General features: G+C 56.4%; 1 protein-coding gene across 3 annotated transcripts; it reads right to left on the reverse strand.

The window, feature by feature from the left end:
- Positions 1–10,991: 10,991 nt before the first annotated feature.
- On the reverse strand, positions 10,992–18,535 carry KHSRP (KH-type splicing regulatory protein). Of its 3 annotated transcripts, none has more exons than XM_060181537.1 (19): positions 18,094–18,535; positions 16,656–16,755; positions 16,521–16,559; positions 16,367–16,406; positions 16,025–16,077; positions 15,871–15,942; positions 15,493–15,550; positions 15,230–15,404; positions 15,047–15,145; positions 14,875–14,973; positions 14,688–14,790; positions 14,493–14,593; positions 14,240–14,384; positions 13,985–14,145; positions 13,793–13,902; positions 13,606–13,694; positions 13,316–13,513; positions 13,157–13,234; positions 10,992–12,921 (listed from the first exon to the last, which is right to left on the reverse strand). In XM_060181537.1, exons 1-19 carry the CDS (start codon positions 18,322–18,324, stop codon positions 12,653–12,655), a joined length of 2,220 nt encoding a protein of 739 aa, XP_060037520.1. In that variant the 5' UTR covers positions 18,325–18,535; the 3' UTR covers positions 10,992–12,652. The 3 variants fall into 3 exon arrangements, with proteins under 3 accessions (XP_060037520.1, XP_060037522.1, XP_060037519.1); XM_060181539.1 differs by having other exon boundaries at positions 10,992–11,988; positions 12,770–12,921; positions 16,521–16,755; XM_060181536.1 differs by having other exon boundaries at positions 16,521–16,755.
- Positions 18,536–18,629: the final 94 nt, after the last annotated feature.

The following is an 18,629-nucleotide window of genomic DNA, read 5'->3' on the forward strand; positions in this document are numbered from 1 at the left end:
GAGGACGAGCGGGGCCTGAACTGGGGGGCTCTGCAGGCTGCATAGGAGTTCGCCAAATCCCCCTGGGGGAGGGGGCTTGGGGAGCCAGACACACACACACCACCCAAGGGTGCTCCATCCGCCCACCTCCATGAGTCTGGGAGCCTGAGACATTCATTCATTCATTCATCCATCCATTCACATTCGCTCATTCATTTAATATTTATTTTATTTTTTATTTTTTAATTTTTTAAAATTTTATTTATTTATTAGATAGAGACAGCCAGAGGTTGAGAGGGAAGGGGGAAACAGTGAGGGAGAGAGACAGAGAGACACCTGCAACCCTGCTTCACCACTTGCAAAGCTTTCCCCCTGCAGATGGGGGCCGGGGGCTCGAGCCTGGGTCCTTGTGCATTGTAACATGTGCGCTCAACCAGGTGAGCCACCACCCGGTCCCATTTTATTTTATTTTTTATATTTATTTTCCCTTTTGTTGCCCTTGTTGTTTAACATTGCTGTAGTTATTATTGTTGTTATAGCTGTTGTCGTTGTTGGACAGGACAGAGAGAAATGGAGAGAGGAGGGGAAGACAGAGAGGGGGAGAGACAGACAGACACCTGCAGACCTGCTTCACCGCCTGGGAAGCGACTCCCCTGCAGGTGGGGAGCCGGGGCTCGAACCGGGATCCATACGCAGGTCCTTGCGCCTCTGTGCCAAGTACATTTAACCCGCTGCGCTACCGCCCGGCTCCCTATTTTACCTATTTTTTTATACCAGAGTAAATGCGGGAAATTTAAGCTGGGACTTGGGAGCCTCCAGTGTAACAGTCTCTTTGAATTCCTTCCTTCTTTCCTTCCTTCCTTCCTTCCTTCCTTCCTTCCTTCCTTCCTTTCCTCCCTTCCTTGCCCACTTGTGGCTCCACTCTGACCCTAGAATTAGCATGAGAACAAAAACAATCATCCTTGCCCTCATGGGTTGCTGTGGGGGGGTTTCGGGGACTCCGGGAACCCCAATAAAAATCAGTTAAGGGGAGCCAGGCGGTAGCGCAGCGGGTTAAGCGCATGTGGGGCAATGCGCAAGGACCGGCGTAAGGATCCCGGTTCAAGTCCCCGGCTCCCCACCTGCAGGGGAGTCACTTCACAGGCGGTGAAGCAGGTCTGCAGGTGTCTGTCTTTCTCTCCCCCTCTCTGTCTTCCCCTCCTCTCTCCATTTCTCTGTCCTATCTGACAACAATGACAACAGCTATAACAATAACAACCAAAACAAGGGCAACAAAATGGGGAAAAGAGCCTCCAGGAGCCTCAGTGATAACCTTAGAGGCAAAAATAAATGAATTAATAAAATGCATAATGAAAAAAAAAAAGAACTCTGGCCTTGTGGCTTGAGAGGGGGTGCTGTGTTGAACTTTCAAGTGTGAGGTCCTGGGTTCGATCCCCAGCATGGCATCCAATGTGTCAGAGGATCTCTGTCTCTCTCCCCTCTCATAAATACATCTAAAGTAACAGCATCACCTGCGCTTAACCTGCTGCGCTACCGCCCGACTCCCTATGTATTTTATTTATTCTATTTTTAAAATTTTTTAAAATATTTTTTTATTTTCCCTTTTGTTGCCCTTAGTTGGTTTTTTTACTGTTGTTGTGGTTATTGTTGTTGTTGTTGTTGTTATTTCTGTTGTCCTTGTTGGCTAGGACAGAGAGAAATGGAGAGAGGAGGGGAAGACAGAGAGGGGGAGAGAAAGACAGACACCTGCAGACCTGCTTCACCGCCCTGCAGGTGGGGAGCCGGGGGCTCGAACAGGGATCCTCACGCCAGTCGCTGCGCTTCATGCCACGTGCATTTAACCCGTTGCGCTACCGCCCGACTCCCTGTATTTTATTTTAATGAGAAAGAGTAGATGCAGAGGAAAAGATACCTAGGGAAAGAAAGAGACCAGAGCCCTGCTCAGCTCTGGGAATTGAACCTGGGATCTCAGAGCTTCAGGCAGAAAAGTCTTCAGGCAGAAAAGTCTTTTGCAGAGTTATTATTACTATTGTTGTTGTTGTTGTTGTCATTTTCCCCAGGGCCCTTCTAATCTCTCATTGATGTTGGTGCTGGGGATTGAACCTGGGACCTCAGAGCCTCAGGCTCGAAAGGCTTTTGCAAAACCACCGTGCTGTCTCCCTACCCCGAGGCCTGAGTTCTGACCCACACAGACAGACAGAAGGACACCGGGGAGCGGGAGTTGGGGAGAGGGAAGGACCAACAGAGAGGTTTTTATATTATTATTATTATTTTTATTTTTGGAGGGGGCTTTCTGGTGTGAAGACGAGAGAGGTTGCCCCCAGGCTGAGGGACTGAGTCGGGGGACCCTGGGGGAGCCCCTCCCTCCACTTCCCCTCCAAGCTTCAGTGCCCATCCTTGGGAAGCGAGCCCGTCACCCTCCTTGAAGGTGAGACTTGTAAGGACGTGAGGGACTGTGCCTCCTGCCACTCAAGGCCCCCCAGGCCTCCCCCAGGTGCTGAGTCTTCTCCCCCTTCCTCTGCCCCCCAGACACCCTACAGTCCTCGCTGGTCATCTTCATAATGGGGGGGCCGGGCTGCGGCAAAGGCACCCAATCTCGGCAGCTGTCCCAGCTGTACGGCCTCTGCCACCTGCCACTCAGCCAGCTGCTCTGGGAGCAAGCCCGGAGGCCCACCCGGCGCGGCAAGAAGCTCCGAAAAGTCCTGCAGAATGGGGGCCTGGTGCCCAGGGTGAGAGCCACCAAGGGGCGGGGGGAGATGGGGGGCAACTCACCAGATGCTGGGTGATCAAAGGGATCACGATCACGGGGGACTGAGAGGGAGGGAAGGATGGAAGAGAGGAGAGTCAGAGAGAGAGAGAGAGATCACCAGGGAGGGTGCCTGTCCTGTCATGCTCTCAGACCCGTGTCGGAGTTCAGATACCACAAGGAAGATTATAGCAGCACCCAGGGAAGCTGTCGTTTCTCTCTCTCTCTCTGTCTACTCTTAAAAAATATATTTATTTTCTTCGTGGTGTCCCGGAGGAGGCACAATGGATAGGGCTTCAGACTCTCAAGCATGAGGTCCCAAGTTCAAACCCCAGCAGCACATGTACCAGAGTCATGTCTGGTCCTCTCTCTCTCTCTCTCTCCTATCATTTCTCATGAATAAATAAATAAAATCTTTTAAATACATATATATTTAATAAATATATCTATTAATATATAATAAATAGGGGGTAGACAGCATCATTAGTTCTGCAAAGAGACTCTCCTGCCTGAAGCTCCAAAGTCCCAGGTTCAATTCCCAGCACCACCATCAGCTGGAGCTCAGCGGGCCTCTGGGGGAAAGGTATGAAAAAATAAAGTAGGGTGGGGGGAGATAGCATCATGGTTATGCAAATAGACTGTCATGCCTGAGGCTCCAGAGTGACTGGTTTAATCCCCTGCACCACCAGAAGCCTGAGCTGATCAGTGTTCTGGTAAAAAAAAAAAAGAAAAGAAAAAGAAAGCAGATTGTGTGTGTGTGTGTGTGTGTGTGTGTGTGTGTGATTTCACTGTTCCTGGGATCATTTTTCATTCATGGTGGGGGCGCCAGGCGGTGGTGCTCCTGGTTAAGCATACATATCACAGCGCACAAGGACCCGGGTTCAAGCCCCTCATCCCCACCTGCAGGGGGAGGCTTCCTGAGTGGTGAAGCAGGGCTGCAGGTGTCTCTGTCTCCTTCTGTCCTCTCATTTTCTGGCTGTCTCTGTCAAGTACAGATAAAAATAATTAAAAGGCGGGGGGGAGAGACAGAGAGAGAAACAGAGAGAAAGAGAGGGAGAGAGAGAGAGAGAGAGAGAAAGAGAGAGAGGGAGAGAGAGAGAAAGAGAGGGAGGGAGGAAGAGAGAGACAGGGAGGGAGAGAGAAAGAGAGAGAGAGAGAGAGATAAAGAGAGGGAGGGAGAGAGAGAATGGGAGAGAGAGAGGGAGGGCGGGAGGGAGAGCGGGAGGGGCTCCAGGGCTCCCTTGCGTGTGTGTCCGTGTGTCCGGCTGAGCCGCCCGCCGGCCCGCTGTTGCAGGGCGTCGTCATCGACACCATCACGCACCACATGCTGGCGCGCCGCGGCAGCCCCGGCTTCCTAGTGGCCGGCTTTCCCGGGGAGCTGGGCCAGGCCCAGGAGTTCGAACTGATAGTGAGTAACCCCCCTCCTCCTCCTCCTCCTCCTCCCGCTGAAAACTGGGGGCCGGGGGCCGGGCCTCCCACCTCTGCCCTCCAGGGAGCTGTGCTGAGTGGGGCCAGCAGGGGACAAGTGGGCAGGAGCCCGCAGGTTCTCCGCCCCGCCCCAGGCTGAGGACCTGAGTCCCTGGCTGCAAGGTAGGAGCAGCCCCGGGGGCAAGGGGAGGGCTCGCTTCCAGGGGTCCCCCCCTCTCTGTGTCTCTATCCTCCTCCTCTGTGCGTCTTAACTTAGTCTACTGAGGAAAGACTGCCACTACTAGTAATAGTAATAATAATAATAATGATTACAATAGGGGCAGGGCCAGACAGCACAGTGTTTCTGCTAAGAGACTCTCCTGTCTGAGGCTCTGAGGTCCCAAGTTCAGTTCCCAGCACCACCAGCAGCCAGAGCTGAGCAGGGCCCTGGTAAAAAAAAAAAAAAAAAGAAAGAAAGAAAGAAAGAAAGAAGGAAAAGGGAGGAAGGAAGAAAGGAGGGAGCCGGGCGGTGGCGCAGCGGGTTAAGCGCAGGTGGCGCAAAGCGCAAGGACCGGCGTAAGGATCCCGGTTCGAGCCCCCGGCTCCCCACCTGCAGGGGAGTCGCTTCCCAGGCGGTGAAGCAGGTCTGCAGGTGTCTGTCTGTCTCTCCCCCTCTCTGTCTTCCCCTCCTCTCTCCATTTCTCTCTGTCCTGTCCAACAACGACAACAATAACAACAACAATAATAACTACAACAAAATAAAACAAGGGCAATAAAAGGGAATAAATAAAAATAAATAACATTAAAAAAAAAAAAACGAAAGACAAGGGCAGGGGTAGATAGCATAGTGGTTATGCAGAGACTCATGCCTGAGGCTACAAAGTCCCCAGTTCAATCCCCTGCACCACCATAAACCAGAGCAGTGTTCTGGTAAAAGAAAAAAGAAAAAGGAAATGGAATTGGCGTATTGCACCCAAGTCAAAGACTCTGGGGTGGGTGGGTGGGTGGAGAGAATACAGGTCCAGGAAGGATGATGAATGACATAGTGAGGGTTGTATTGTTAAATGGGAAACTGGGGAATGTTATGCATGTACAAACTATTGTATTCACTGTTGAATGGAAAACATTAATTCCCCAATAAAGAAATAAATTTAAAAAAAAAAGAAAAAGAAAAAAAAGAGAGAGACACCCGCAGACCTGCTTCACCGCCTGGGAAGCGACTCCCCTGCAGGTGGGGAGCCGGGGCTCGAACCGGGATCCTTCCTCCGGTCCCTGCGCTTTGCGCCACCTGCGCTTAACCCGCTGCGCTACCGCCCGACTCCCTCAGTTTCTCTTTGTCTCTATCTAATAAGAAATAAATAAAATATGAGAGTGTTCCAGGAGGTTATACAGTGGATAAAGTACTCTGCTCTCAAACGTGAGGGCCCGAGTTCAATCCCCGGCAGCACATGTAGCAATGATGTCTGATTTCTTCTCTCTCTCCTCATATCTTTCTCATGAATCAATAAAAATGATAAATAAATAAATAAATAAAATATATGAGAGAGAGAGAGAAGCAGAGCCTCTCTCTGGCACCTCCAAGCCTGGAGATCGAACCCGGGACCTCCAGGCCTGAGAATCCAGCGCTCCAACCACTACACCTCCCTCCCGGGCTGTTAAAGAAATCTTTCTACCTAGTCCTGCCCTCCGGGGGCACCAGGGTCAGAGTTGGTGAGTGAGGGGCTTTCCTGGCCCCCTCCCCATCCCACCCAGCAGGATTTGCGGGTTCTAGGTGGGCCGGCCCCCCAACCTGGTGCTGGTTCTGGACTGTTCCATGAGGACCATGCTCGAGCGGGTGAGGCGCAGGCTCCTGGTGGAGGGGCTGCCCGAGGACTGCGAAGACACCTTCCTGCAGCGCTTGGAGACCTACTATGCGCAGGCCCAGCCCCTCTGCGCCTTCTACCAGCAGAGAAACTTGCTCTGGAATGTAGGTGATGTGGGCCTAGGGGGAGGGTCCTGGAGGGGGCCAACAACAACATCAACAACAATAATAACTACAACAATAAAATAAAACAACAAGGGTAATAAAAGGGAATAAATAACATTTTTAAAAAATGTTATTTACACCACGTACAAGGACCCGGATTTGAGCCCCCAGACCCCACCTGCAGGGGTTTGCTTCGCAAGCAGTGAAATAGGGCTGCAGGTCTCTCATTCTCTTTTTGGAATTTTTAAAAAATATTTATTTATTCCCTTTTGTTGCCCTTGTTTTATTGTTGTAGTCATTATTATTGATGTCGTCATCGTTGGATAGGACAGAGAGAAATGGAGAGAGGAGGGGAAGACAGAGAGGGGGAGAGAAAGATAGACACCTGCAGACCTGCTTCACCGCCTGGGAAGCGACTCCCCTGCAGGTGGGGAGCCGGGGGCTCGAACCGGGATCCTTATGCCGGTCCTTGCGCTTTGCGCCACCTGCACTCAACCCGCTGTGCTACCGCCCGACTCCTGAGCAGTGGATTCTTAAATCTGGCACTGAGCCTAGAGATAACCTTGGAGGCAATAATAATAATAATAAACAGGGTGGTGGTGAAAAGCATCTTGGTGTGAGAATACACTAGTATGCAGCAGAATGGAATCAACTAGAATGGACCAGGGTAGAATGGAATATAGAATAGAATGGAATAGCATAGCATAGGAATAGGATAGGATAGGGATGGGATAGAAATATAATAGAAATAGAAATAGAAATAGAAATAGAAATAGAAATAGAAATAGAAATAGAAATAGAATAGAATAGAATAGAATAGAATAGAATAGAATAGAATAGAATAGGGATGGGGATAGAATAGAATAGAACAGAATAGGGATGGGGCAACATATCATGTTATCATGTGAGGCTTCTATGAACAACTATATGCCACCAAGCTAGAGAACCTGGAAGAAATGGATGATTTCCTAGATACCTACCAACTTCCAAAACTAAGTAAAGAGGAAGTGGATAATATGAACAGGCCCAGCACAGCTAATGAAATTGAAACAGTTATCAAAAATCTCCCCAAAAATAAAAGTCCTGGACCAGATAGTTTTACAGATGCATTCTACAATACCTTCAAAAAAGAACTAGTACCTATACTTTTAAAAGTCTTCCAGATGATTGAAGACACTGGAATACTCCCTGCCAGCTTCTATGAAGCCAACATCACTCTGATACCAAAAGCAGACAGGGCCACAAACAAAAAAGAAAACTACAGACCAATATCTCTGATGAACATAGATGCGAAAATATTAAACAAAATTCTAGCCAACCGGATACAGCAGTATATCAAAAAGATTGTTCATCATGACCAAGTGGGGTTTATCCCAGGCATGCAAGGTTGGTTTAATATACGTAAATCAATCAATGTGATCCACCACATCAACAAAAGCAAGACCAAAAACCACATGGCCATATCAATAGATGCAGAGAAAGCCTTTGACAAAATACAACATCCCTTTAGGATCAAAACACTACAAAAAATGGGAATAGATGGAAAATTCCTCAAGATAGTGGAGTCTATATATAGCAAACCGACAGCCAACATCATACTCAGTGGTGAAAAACTGGAAGCATTTCCCCTCAGATCAGGTACTAGACAGGGCTGCCCACTATCACCATTACTATTCAACATAGTGTTGGAAGTTCGTGCCATAGCAATCAGGCAGGAGCAAGGAATTCAAGGGATACAGATTGGAAGAGAAGAAGCCAAACTCTCCTTATTTGCAGATGACATGATAGTATACACGGAAAATCCTAAGGAATCCAGCAAGAAGCTTTTGGAAATCATCAGGCAATACAGTAAAGTGTCAGGCTACAAAATTAACATTCAAAAGTCAGTGGCATTCCTCTATGCAAACACTAAGAAGAAATTGAAATCCAGAAATCAATTCCTTTTACTATAGCAACAAAAACAATAAAATATCTAGGAGTAAATCTAACCAAGGAAGTTCAAGACTTGTATACTGAAAATTATGAGTCACTACTCAAAGAAATTGAAAAAGACACAAAGAAGTGGGAAGATATTCCATGTTCATGGGTTGGAAGAATTAACATCATCAAAATGAATATATTACCCAGAGCCATCTACAAATTTTTTTTTTTATTTAAGAAAGGATTAATTAACAAAACCATAGGGTAGGAGGGGTACAACCCCACACAATTCCCACCGCCCAATCTCCATATCCCACCCCCTCCCGCCATCTACAAATTTAATGCTATCCCCATCAAGATCCCAAGCACATTTTTTAGGAGAATAGAAAAAATGCTACAAATGTTTATCTGGAACCAGAAAAGACCTAGAATTGCCAAAACAATCTTGAGAAAAAAGAACAGAACCGGAGGCATCACACTCCCAGATCTCAAACTATATTATAGGGCCGCTGTCATCAAAATTGCTTGGTACTGGAACATGAACAGACACACTGACCAGTGGAATAGAATTGAGAGCCCAGAAATGAGGCCCCACACCTATGGACATCTAATCTTTGACAAAGGGGCCCAGACTATTCAATGGGGAAAGCAGAGTCTCTTCAACAAATGGTGTTGGAAACAATGGGTTGAAACATGCAGAAGAATGAAACTGAACCACTGTATTTCACCAAATACAAAAGTAAATTCCAAGTGGATCAAGGACTTGGATGTTAGACCACAAACTATCAGATACTTAGAGGAAAATATTGGCAGAACTCTTTTCCGCATAAATTTTAAAGACATCTTCAATGAAACTAATCCAATTACAAAGAAGACTAAGGCAAGTATAAACCTATGGGACTACATCAAATTAAAAAGCTTCTGCACAGCAAAAGAAACCACTACCCAAACCAAGAGACCCCTCACAGAATGGGAGAAGATCTTTACATGCCATACATCAGATAAGAGTTTAATAACCAACATATATAAAGAGCTTGCCAAACTCAACAACAAAACAATAACCCCATCCAAAAATGGGGGGAGGACTTGGACAGAATATTCACCACAGAAGAGATCCAAAAGGCCGAGAAACACATGAAAAAATGCTCCAAGTCTCTGATTGTCAGAGAAATGCAAATCAAGACAACAATGAGATATCACTTCACTCCTGTGAGAATGTCAGACATCAGGAAAGGTAACAGCAGCAAATGCTGGAGAGGGTGTGGGGTCAAAGGAGCCCTCCTGCACTGCTGGTGGGAATGTCAATGGGTCCAACCTCTGTGGAGAACAGTCTGGAGAACTCTCAGAAGGCTAGAAATGGACCTACCCTATGACCCTGCAATTCCTCTCCTGGGGATAGATCCTAAGGAAGCCAACACACCCATCCAAAAAGATCTGTGTACACATATGTTCCTGGCAGCACAATTTGTAATAGCCAAAACCTGGAAGCAACCCAGGTGTCCAACAACAGATGAGTGGCTGAGCAAGTTGTGGTCTAGATACACAATGGAATGAACTCAGATGTTAAAACGGTGACTTCACCGTTTTCAGCCGATCTTGGATGGACCTTGAAAAAAATCATGTTGAGTGTATTTACTTAAGAGGTAGAGAGATAGATCAAGATGGACATCACAGCACCAAACTTCTTCCAGCTCAAGCCTGGGCTGAGCTCAAGCCTAAGGCATAACCATACCAAAGTGGCTCACTATCCAAGTGAACATCTTTTTGTTTTTAAAAAAATTTTTTATATTTATTTTCCCTTTTGTTGCCCTTGTAATTATTACTGTTGTTATTGCTGTCATTGTTGCTGGATAGGACAGAGAGAAATGGAGAGAGGAGGGGAAGACAGAGAGGGGGAGAGAAAGACAGACACCTGCAGACCTGCTTCACCGCCTGGGAAGCGACTCCCCTGCAGGTGAGGAGCCCGGGGCTTGAACCGGGAAACCGGGATCCTTAGGCCGGTCCTTGCGCTTTGTGCCACCTGCGCTTAACCCACTACACTACCGCCAGGCTCCCCCAAGTGAACTGCTTTGAAAAGAAATGTATTTACTTAGGGGCCGGATGGTAGTGCACCTGCTTGAGCGCACGTTACAATGCCCAAGGACCGGAGTCCCTGGTCCCCACCTGCAAGTGGAAAGCTTCGTGAGTGGTGGCAGGGATACACGGGTCTCCGCCTTTCCCTCTTGACTTCTGTCTCTAGCCAATAAATAAATCAACAATTTAAGAAATGTATTGCTTGACAGAAACTGAGAGGGGAGAGTGACATTGTATGTGCGGTGTCCCCTTCCTTGTTAGCAGAGAATTGGGGGGGGTAGGACCCCCTCCCAGGGGCCATTTGTGTTGATTGACAGGGAGTGGTGGGGGCCCACTGCCTGTGACTCCCGCCCTCTCTGCCCCAAGATTTCAGCAGAGGACACCCCGGAAAACATCTCTGCTAAGTGCTGCACTATGATCAGAAGCCTGGGGAGCCAGTGGGGACCCCCCCTATGGCCTTCAGCTTGCGGGTTCAAGGGCCCGGAGAGGGAGCGGAGGAGCCCCTCAGGTGAGTCTGGGGGACCTGAGGCGGCCGTGTCCATGGGAACCTCCCCCAGGAGCCCTCTGGGGAAGAGGCTGGCAGGGTCCCTCGGGGGCCCAGTTACTCCTGCCCTCCTACAGGAGAAACAGACTTGTGGCCAGCAGACAGTTCTTAGAATAAAAAGCACTTTATTTAACATGGGGGGGGGGAATAATAGTAATAAAAGGGGTTGAGTTAGGAAAAGCAGAAAGTTCAAACCAACCACAGAACCCTAAAACATACAGAAGGGCTTCACCGCCCCGCCCATTCCTTTCCACTGCCGTCAGGCTTCTTACAACATCTGCACAGAGTCACATCTGGCCCACAAGCCCTGCCCCCCCACCCCCCAGGGAAGGAAGGAGAAATGGTAGTGGACAGAGCAAGTTTTATCACCATTTATTTGTGAAGTTAAAAACAAGCCGTAAAAAGTAAAAACTGCCGTACAATTATTATTATTGTTTTTTTTTTTTCAGTCTCTCCAGTGTCCTCAAAGAGGCCTGAACCACAGACCAGTCCTGGGGGGAATGGGGGTGGGGTGGGGTGCGGTGGGGGGAGGGAGGGGTGCAGGGGGAGCGAGAAGGGGGGAGCAGAGAGGCCGAGGGGCTTGGCTGAAGTTTTGTTTGTTTTGTTTTTGGCGGGGAGGGGGGGTGGGGGGGAGAGGAAGACCCTGCAAAAAACAACCTGGTCCAAGGAATGTTTTGACTCAAACTTAAAAAAAGAAAAGAAAAACAAACAAAAAAACCCCAACAAACAAAAATTCAAAATCTAAACAGATACTAAAAGAAAAAAAGAAAAGTGACTTTTTTTTCCTTTGCCAAAAGTTTATTTTAAAAAAATGTGACGGAGAGAAAATTAATCTGTGGTTTTATTTATTCCCCCCTCCCTCTGAAAAGTTTCTGGGAGGTCTGTGTGGGTGAACTGGGAATAGATTTTTTTTTTTTTTAGTATATGTATATAATATATATAATTTTCTAAGTTTTATTTTTCTTCTTATTTAGAAAACAAAACAAAAAAACCCCAACTTATTTTGCTCTTTTTGTTAACTGTCTGCAGAGCGCTAGATCTGCTCTGGTGCGTGGCTGGCACAACAGGGAGGAGGTTCCCGGTTTGGACGGAGAGAAAGAGGCGTGAAGAGTCAGGCGTGTGCGGATTGGGGGGGGGGGCCCATGGCCCCCCATTCCAGGATAGCCCTCATCCGCACCCCCTCCTACGGAGGAGCCGTGGCTCTCTTGCCCAATGGGAAGGAAAAATAAACTAAAAAAAACTGAAAAAAAAAAAAAGGCCCCCCACCCCAACAGAAACAAAATGGGAGAAAAAAAAAATGATCAGAGATTTTTCACAGATGAAGAAGGTTCACATTCATTTGTTTCATTGAGCCTGCGGAGAGGGGAGAGATAGAATCGGTCACTGAGCGAGCGGAGGGCAGGGGCTCAGGGTGGGGGCGCTGGAGGCAGAGTGGGGGGCCTGGCCCAGGCAGGAGTCTCCGTGGCAGCGGCGGCGAGAGAGAGGACACAGAAGCAGGGGGGCCGCAGAGAGAGGGGGGAGCTGGGGTTGGGGTACGGGGGGAGGAGGGAAGGAGGGAGGGGCGCCCTGCCGCCTCCATGGCGGCCCCCCCAATCCAGTATGAGGCGGCCGTGGGCCCCCCACGCCCCTGCCCCGTGAGGTAGAGGCCCGAGGGCCGGTGGCGGCGGCCGGCTGGGCCCCCCGCTCCGTGTGACAGTCTCTCGGACAGGAGGGGGGGGCGGATGGTGGGTCCCCAAAACCAGAAAGGGAGGGGGATGGACGGACGAAAAATGCAAAAATAAAAAAACAAAAAAAAACGACACTAAAAAGGAGGCCAAAAACAACGCGAGAACTCTCTCTCCCCCGGCCCCCCGGAAAGGCGCGGGGTCCGGGCGGCGTCTTCCTGGCCGGTCCTGCGCAGGGTCCGGGGGAGGGGGATCCGGGGGGCCCCCAGTCCTCAGTCCCCGGCGGGCTGGCTGGAGGCGGCGGCGGCGGTGGTGGTGGTGGCGGCGAGGCTCCTCGGCCGGTGGACGAGGCTTCAGGGGCAGACACCGCAGGGGAAAGGGGCGCCGGCGCCCCCCACCAGGGCGGGGTGCACGGAGGCGGGGGGCTGGAAGGAGAACGGGGGGGGCGGGGGGTGGCAGTTCCCACTTGCCTGCTGGGGGGCCTGCGCGGGGGGCTGGGGGCCCGGGCCCGGCGTCTGTCCGTAGTAGGCGGCCTGCTGGCGGTAGTACTCAGCCCAGGCCGCACTGTAGTCGGGCTGCGAGCCTGGGGGTGCCCCCGGGCCCCCGCCGGTGGCCACTTGAGCTGTGGGGGGAGCAGAGGGGGGAGGAGATCAGAGGGCGGCGAGGTTGGGGTCCCCGACCCTGTGCCGCCCTCGAACCCTAGAGGAGCAGAAAGCGGGGGGCAGAGGGCTGAGGTCGGCCTTTACACCGCACCCTGGAGACGAGAAGGGTGGTGAGGTTGGGGTTCCCCCCACATGCCCCCTCAAACCAAGAGGAGCAGAAAACGGGGGTGCGGGGGCCCGAGGGCTGAGGCTCACCCTGCTTCTTGTAGTACTCTTCCCAGGCCTTGGTGTAGTCCTGCTGCGGGGGTGCTCCGGGCTGCTGGGGCTGCTGGCCTGGGGGGCGCATGGGGGGGTGGGGGGGATCAGGGCTCGCCCCCCGCGGCCCCAGCAGGCCCCCTCCCGCCCCCCACTCACCGATCTTCTTGTAGTACTCCTCCCAGGCCTTGCTGTAGTCCGACTGGCCGGCCGGGGGCGGCTGGGGGGGCTCGCCCTGGGTGGGGGGCGCGGCAGGAGCGGGAGCGGGGCCGGGCAGGGGCCCCGGGGGCTGCTGGTAGTAGTGGGAGTAGTAGGCGGCCCAGGCGGCGTTGGGGTCGGCGGCCGCAGCTGCTTTACCTTTAGAGGGGCGCACGCCTGAGTCCCGGGAGTTCCCCCGAGGCCCCCCGCCCCCCACCCCCCACCACGGAAGGCCGGAGCCCCCTGCTTACTGGGGTCATGAGGAGCTGGCGGCTGCCACTGGGGGTACGTGTTGCCCCAGCCCTGGGGCGGGTACTGGTGAGGCGGGGGCCCCCCAGCGCTGCAGGCGGGGAGACGGAGAGAGGGGGGGCACCCCGTGAGCCCCACGGCAGGTGGCGCCCTATACACCCCCTCCCGCGAGCCCAGAGCCCCACTCACTGTGGGGGCGCCCCCGGGGGGCCCTGGTTGAAGGGTCCGGGGTTGAAAGGCCCCATGGGGCCTGCGGGGCCTGGTCCCCCCGGGCCTGGCCCCACCGGGCAGAGGGGACCCTGGAAGGGAGAGAAGAGGGGTGTCAGCGTGTGCCCGCCGCCCCACGGCGTGTGTGTGTGTGTCCGTCCGTCTGTGGCCCACCTCGATCTTCTCCTCAATGAGCTGCTTGGCGTGGTCGATCTGCTGGGGGGAGCCCCGGATGATGAAGAGCTTGAAGTTGGGGTCTCCGTTGGGGGGCAGCTGCCGGGAGATCTCCACGAAGGCCCCCGTCTGCTGGTTGATGGCTTTCACGTTCTCCCCGCCTGCGGGTTGCGGGGAGGCGGGGGTGTCACCGCAGGGTGGGGGGGGGAGTCCGGCCTTGGTTGGGGGGGCCACTCACTCACCCCACTCACTCACCTCGGCCGATGACCAGCCCGCACTTGTGGGTTGGGATGGAGAAGGTCACCTCCCCGCCGGGGGGCCCCCAGCTGCCCTGGCCCCGTCCTCGGCCGCGGCCCCCGGGCGCCATGCCGGGCCCCCCCGGGGGTCCTGGGGGTCCGCTCTGGGGAAAGGAGGGAAGGGAAGGGGAGGAGAGCATGAGACCCCGAGCACCCTGGGTGGAGACCCCCCACCCCGGCCCGGCCTGGCCCGGGGTCCGACGGACACCCACCCGCAGACTCTGCAGAAGGTCGTTGATGATGCGGGCGGCGTGCTCGCAGCGCTCGGGGGGGCCCATGATGTGTGCGATCTTTTCGGGGCCCGTGCCGTCGTCTGCGGGCCAGAGTAGGGTAGGGTGCTGGTCAGCGTGCTGCCCCCCCCCCCCGCGTCAGTCTAAACCCCCCATTGGGGGCGCGCCCCACCACACCTTGCTTGAACTGGATTCGCACGCCCGCATCGTTCTGAATCTTCTTGATCATCTCGCCGCTGCGGCCGATCACCACACCCACCGAGTGGCGGGGCACCGGAACCTTGGAGGACCCCCCCCACACGCAGTCAGGGGGAGCCAGTCCCCACAAGGCCCCCTTCCAGCCGCCCCTCCACCCCCAACTCACATCGATGCCGCCGCCCACGCGGGATCCGTAGTCGTTGCGGTCCCCGAAGCCGCCCTGGTCCCGCTCACGGAGGATGTCCATCACCATCTCGCAGGCTTGCTGGGGGGCAGCGGGATGAGCCCCGGAGCTCGGAGCTGCCCCCCCAAAGCCGCCCCCTGCCCGAGCCCCCCACCTGCACTTTGTAGGGATCCCCGATGATGCGCAGGGGCTTATCCACGTTGGTGTTCTGCGAGCCGTCCTGGATGAGGATCATCTTCACGCCTGCGCGCTCCTGAGGGGAGGGGAGGGGAACGGGGGTCGTGGCGGGGAGATTGAGACCCCAGCCCCGCCCCCCGGGTCTGCACCCCTCCCCCACCTGCAGCTGCTTGATGGTCTCGCCGCCTTTGCCGATCACGAGCCCGGCCTTGCCCGCGGGGATCATCATCTCCTGCACTGTCCCGCTCTGCCCCCCGTTGGCGCCCTCGTGGAACTGTCCAGGGGGGCCCCCGCGGCCCCGGGACACGATGTCGTCCAGCATCATCTTGGCTTTCCTGGAGAATGCCCCCAAACACGCGGATGAGCCACCAGCACAAAGGCCCCCACCCAAGGGGAGACCTGTCCCGCCCCGACCCCACTTACTGGACGGCCTCGGGGGCACCTGTCAGGGACACGCTGCGCTCGGGCAGCCCGCCGCTGTCTGGGGGGTGGGGAGAGGCGGTCAGGGCCGAGGGCTGCCAGGTGCCGGGAGCCCCCCATCACCTCTGGGCGGGACACAGCCCTGGGCACAGCCTCCACCCCCACGGCCTGTCTGGCTCGCCCGAGCAGGTGCAGAACAAGGAGGGGTCGCAAGGTGGATTCTGGGAGTTTCGGCCCCCCCCAACCTCCGCTTTGTGAAGTTTTGGGGGGGCCTGGGCTCACCCTCCAAGGCTCTAGACCTGCCTGCCGCCCTTGGCCCGGCCACGAGGCCTATGGGACCCCCTGGAATCCACCCACCCGAGAGATCGCCCTCCCTCCTACCCGGCGAGATCTGGACTTTGCAGCCGGAATCCTGCTGGATCTTGTTGATCTGCTCCCCTCCTCTGCCGATAACTAGGGGGCGGGGTGGGCGAGGAGAGATTGGCCGAGGCGCCCCCCCCAGAGGGATCCCCCCACCCCGGGCCCCCACACTCACTCAGTCCCACCATGCCGTCAGGGACCCTGTATTCCTCCGTCATGGACGTCGTCCTGCGAAGGAGTCACAGTCACTCCGGGGAGGGGACGCTCCGGGCTCGACCATTCCCCCCCACCCCCGGCCCCAGGGACAGGTCCGACCGGACACCTGTCTCTCCCTCGAGTCCGAGACCCCACCCCCAGCCCAAACCCGGGGTGACCTACCGGCAGCTGACTTTTGCGGAAGCCTGTGTGACCCGGGTCCGAGTCCGGTCCCCACCCCATGTTGGAGGGAGTCTCGGCGCCAAGCTGTCCCTGACTGTCTCTCTAAACAGAGGGGACCCCACGGACACCCCCAACTTACCTGGGTGGCGGGTGGATGGGGCCGAGCTGGGAGCTGATGGCTGTAGAGAAGGGGGGGTCGGTCCTGTGCCTGCGAGACTCCCGACCCCCAGCCCCCTCCCCCAGACACGCACCCGCCCCCCCCCCCCCCCAATGCACCCGACCCCCCAGCTCACAGTCGCTCTGGGCCGCCAGCTTCTTGCTCTCAGGCTGGTCTGTGGGAGGAGGAGCGGGGTGGCCAGTCAGGGAACCCCCCCCCCCAGCCCGGGCCCCCGCGCCCCACCCGGGCCGCCCCCCAGCCCCCAGGTCACCTCCATCCTCCAGCTGCCGCTTCTGGCCCCCGAAGCTGAAGTCGGGGGTGCTGTTGTTCACCGTGGTGGTGGCGGCGTCGCCCCCGATCTTGGCTGCGATCTGGAGGGTAGGGAAGGGCGTGAGCTTCGGGGACCCCCCCCCCCCCGCCCCATACTGCACACAGGCGGGGTCTGGACTTCCCCCCGTCTCTCGGCCCCCCCCAACTGACGAGCTCTCCCTCCCTCTGCTCGCAGGGTGGGGGTCGGGGTCCTCCAGTCCCTGCACCCGGGGTCCCCACCGAGCACCGCCCGCCTGCTCCGCGACCCTGACCTTCGGGGTGTCGCCTGTCCAGCTAGGGGTCCCCCGAGACCTAGAGGGCCCCTCACCCCTGGAGCCTCGGCCTACGTGGGGGGTCTCCTCAGCTAGGGGGATCCCCTCTCTGCAAGGGGGGACACTCCTCAGCCCACAATGAGTCATGCTTAATCGGGGGCCCCATGGCCACCACAGGGGTCTCCCCCAACACTGGGGTCTTTCCTTGTTCTTAGGGTCCCTCCTCCCCTCCTCAGAGTACCCCCCATGGTCCTGGGGTCCCCTCCCCTCAGTCTTGGGGTGCCCCCCTCACCCCCAGGGTCTCTCCTTGGTCTTAGGGTGCCCACCCTGACCCTGGGTGCCCCTCTCTGGTTCTGGGGTACCCTCCCAGTTTGGGGTCCCCCATCTCACCTCAGGGCCGCCCCCCACGACCCGGGGTCCCCCCATCTCACCTCAGGGCCGCCCCCCATGACCCGGGGTCCCCCATCTCACCTCAGGGCCGCCCCCCATGACCCGGGGTCCCCTCATCTCACCTCAGGGCCGCCTCCCATGACACGGGGTCGCCTCATCTCACCTCAGGGCCGTCCCCCATGACACGGGGTCCCCCCATCTCACCTCAGGGCCGCCCCCCATGACCCGGGGTCCCCTCATCTCACCTCAGGGCCGCCCCCCACGACACGGGGTCCCCTCATCTCACCTCAGGGCCGCCCCCCACGACACGGGGTCCCCTCATCTCACCTCAGGGCCGCCCCCCATGACACGGGGTCCCCTCATCTCACCTCAGGGCTGTCCCCCATGACACAGGGTCCCCCCATTTCACCTCAGGGCCGCCCCCCATGACACGGGATCCCCCATCTCACCTCAGGGTTGACCCCCCCCCCACGAAACGGGGTCTCCCTCCTCACCTAAGGGCTGATGCCCCATGACACAGAGTCCCCCATCTCACCTCAGGGCTGATCCCTCACGACACGGGGTCTCCCTCACCTCAGGGCCCCCCCCCATGACACGGGGTCCCCTCATCTCACCTCAGGGCTGCCCCCCCCCACGACACGGGGTCCCCCATTTCACCTCAGGGCTGATCCCCCACGACACGGGGTCCCCTCATCTCACCTCGGGGCTGCCCCCCCCACGACACGGGGTCCCCCTCACCTGGCGGGCGCGCTGCACGGCGTCGGCGAAGGCGTCCTTGCGGATCCCGGGGCCGCCCCCGCCCGGCGGCTGCGAGGGGCCCCCCGCCGCCCCCCCGCCCGGCCCGCCGCCGCCGCCCCGCTCCCCCGCGCCGGCCGGCGGGCCTCCTCCCCCGGCGCCCCCGGACCCCCCGCCCCCGCCGGCGGGCGGCGGCGGCCCCGGCGGGGGCCCTCCCGAGCTGTAGTCCGACATGGCGCGGCGGGGCCGGGCCTGGCGCGGAGGCTGAGGCGGAGGAGGCGGCGGCGGCGGCGGCTCAACGCGGGAACAAGGCCGCGCTCCACACGGCCGCGGGGCACTGTGGGAAGACGACGGCCGGGGGGCGGAGCCGGGCCGACGGGCGGCGCGGCGGGCCAGTGAGCGGCGCTGGGAGCTCCGGGCCGGCCAATCCCGGGACCCGGGGGGCCGCGGCCAATCGGCGCGCCGCTGGGGGCGCGGAGGGCGGGACGGCCGCGTGATGGACGTCTGCGGGAGCGATGAGCTGCGGCCGGCGGGCGCCG

This window comes from Erinaceus europaeus, chromosome 23 (assembly GCF_950295315.1).
Source record: "Erinaceus europaeus chromosome 23, mEriEur2.1, whole genome shotgun sequence".
NCBI lineage: Eukaryota > Metazoa > Chordata > Mammalia > Eulipotyphla > Erinaceidae > Erinaceus > Erinaceus europaeus.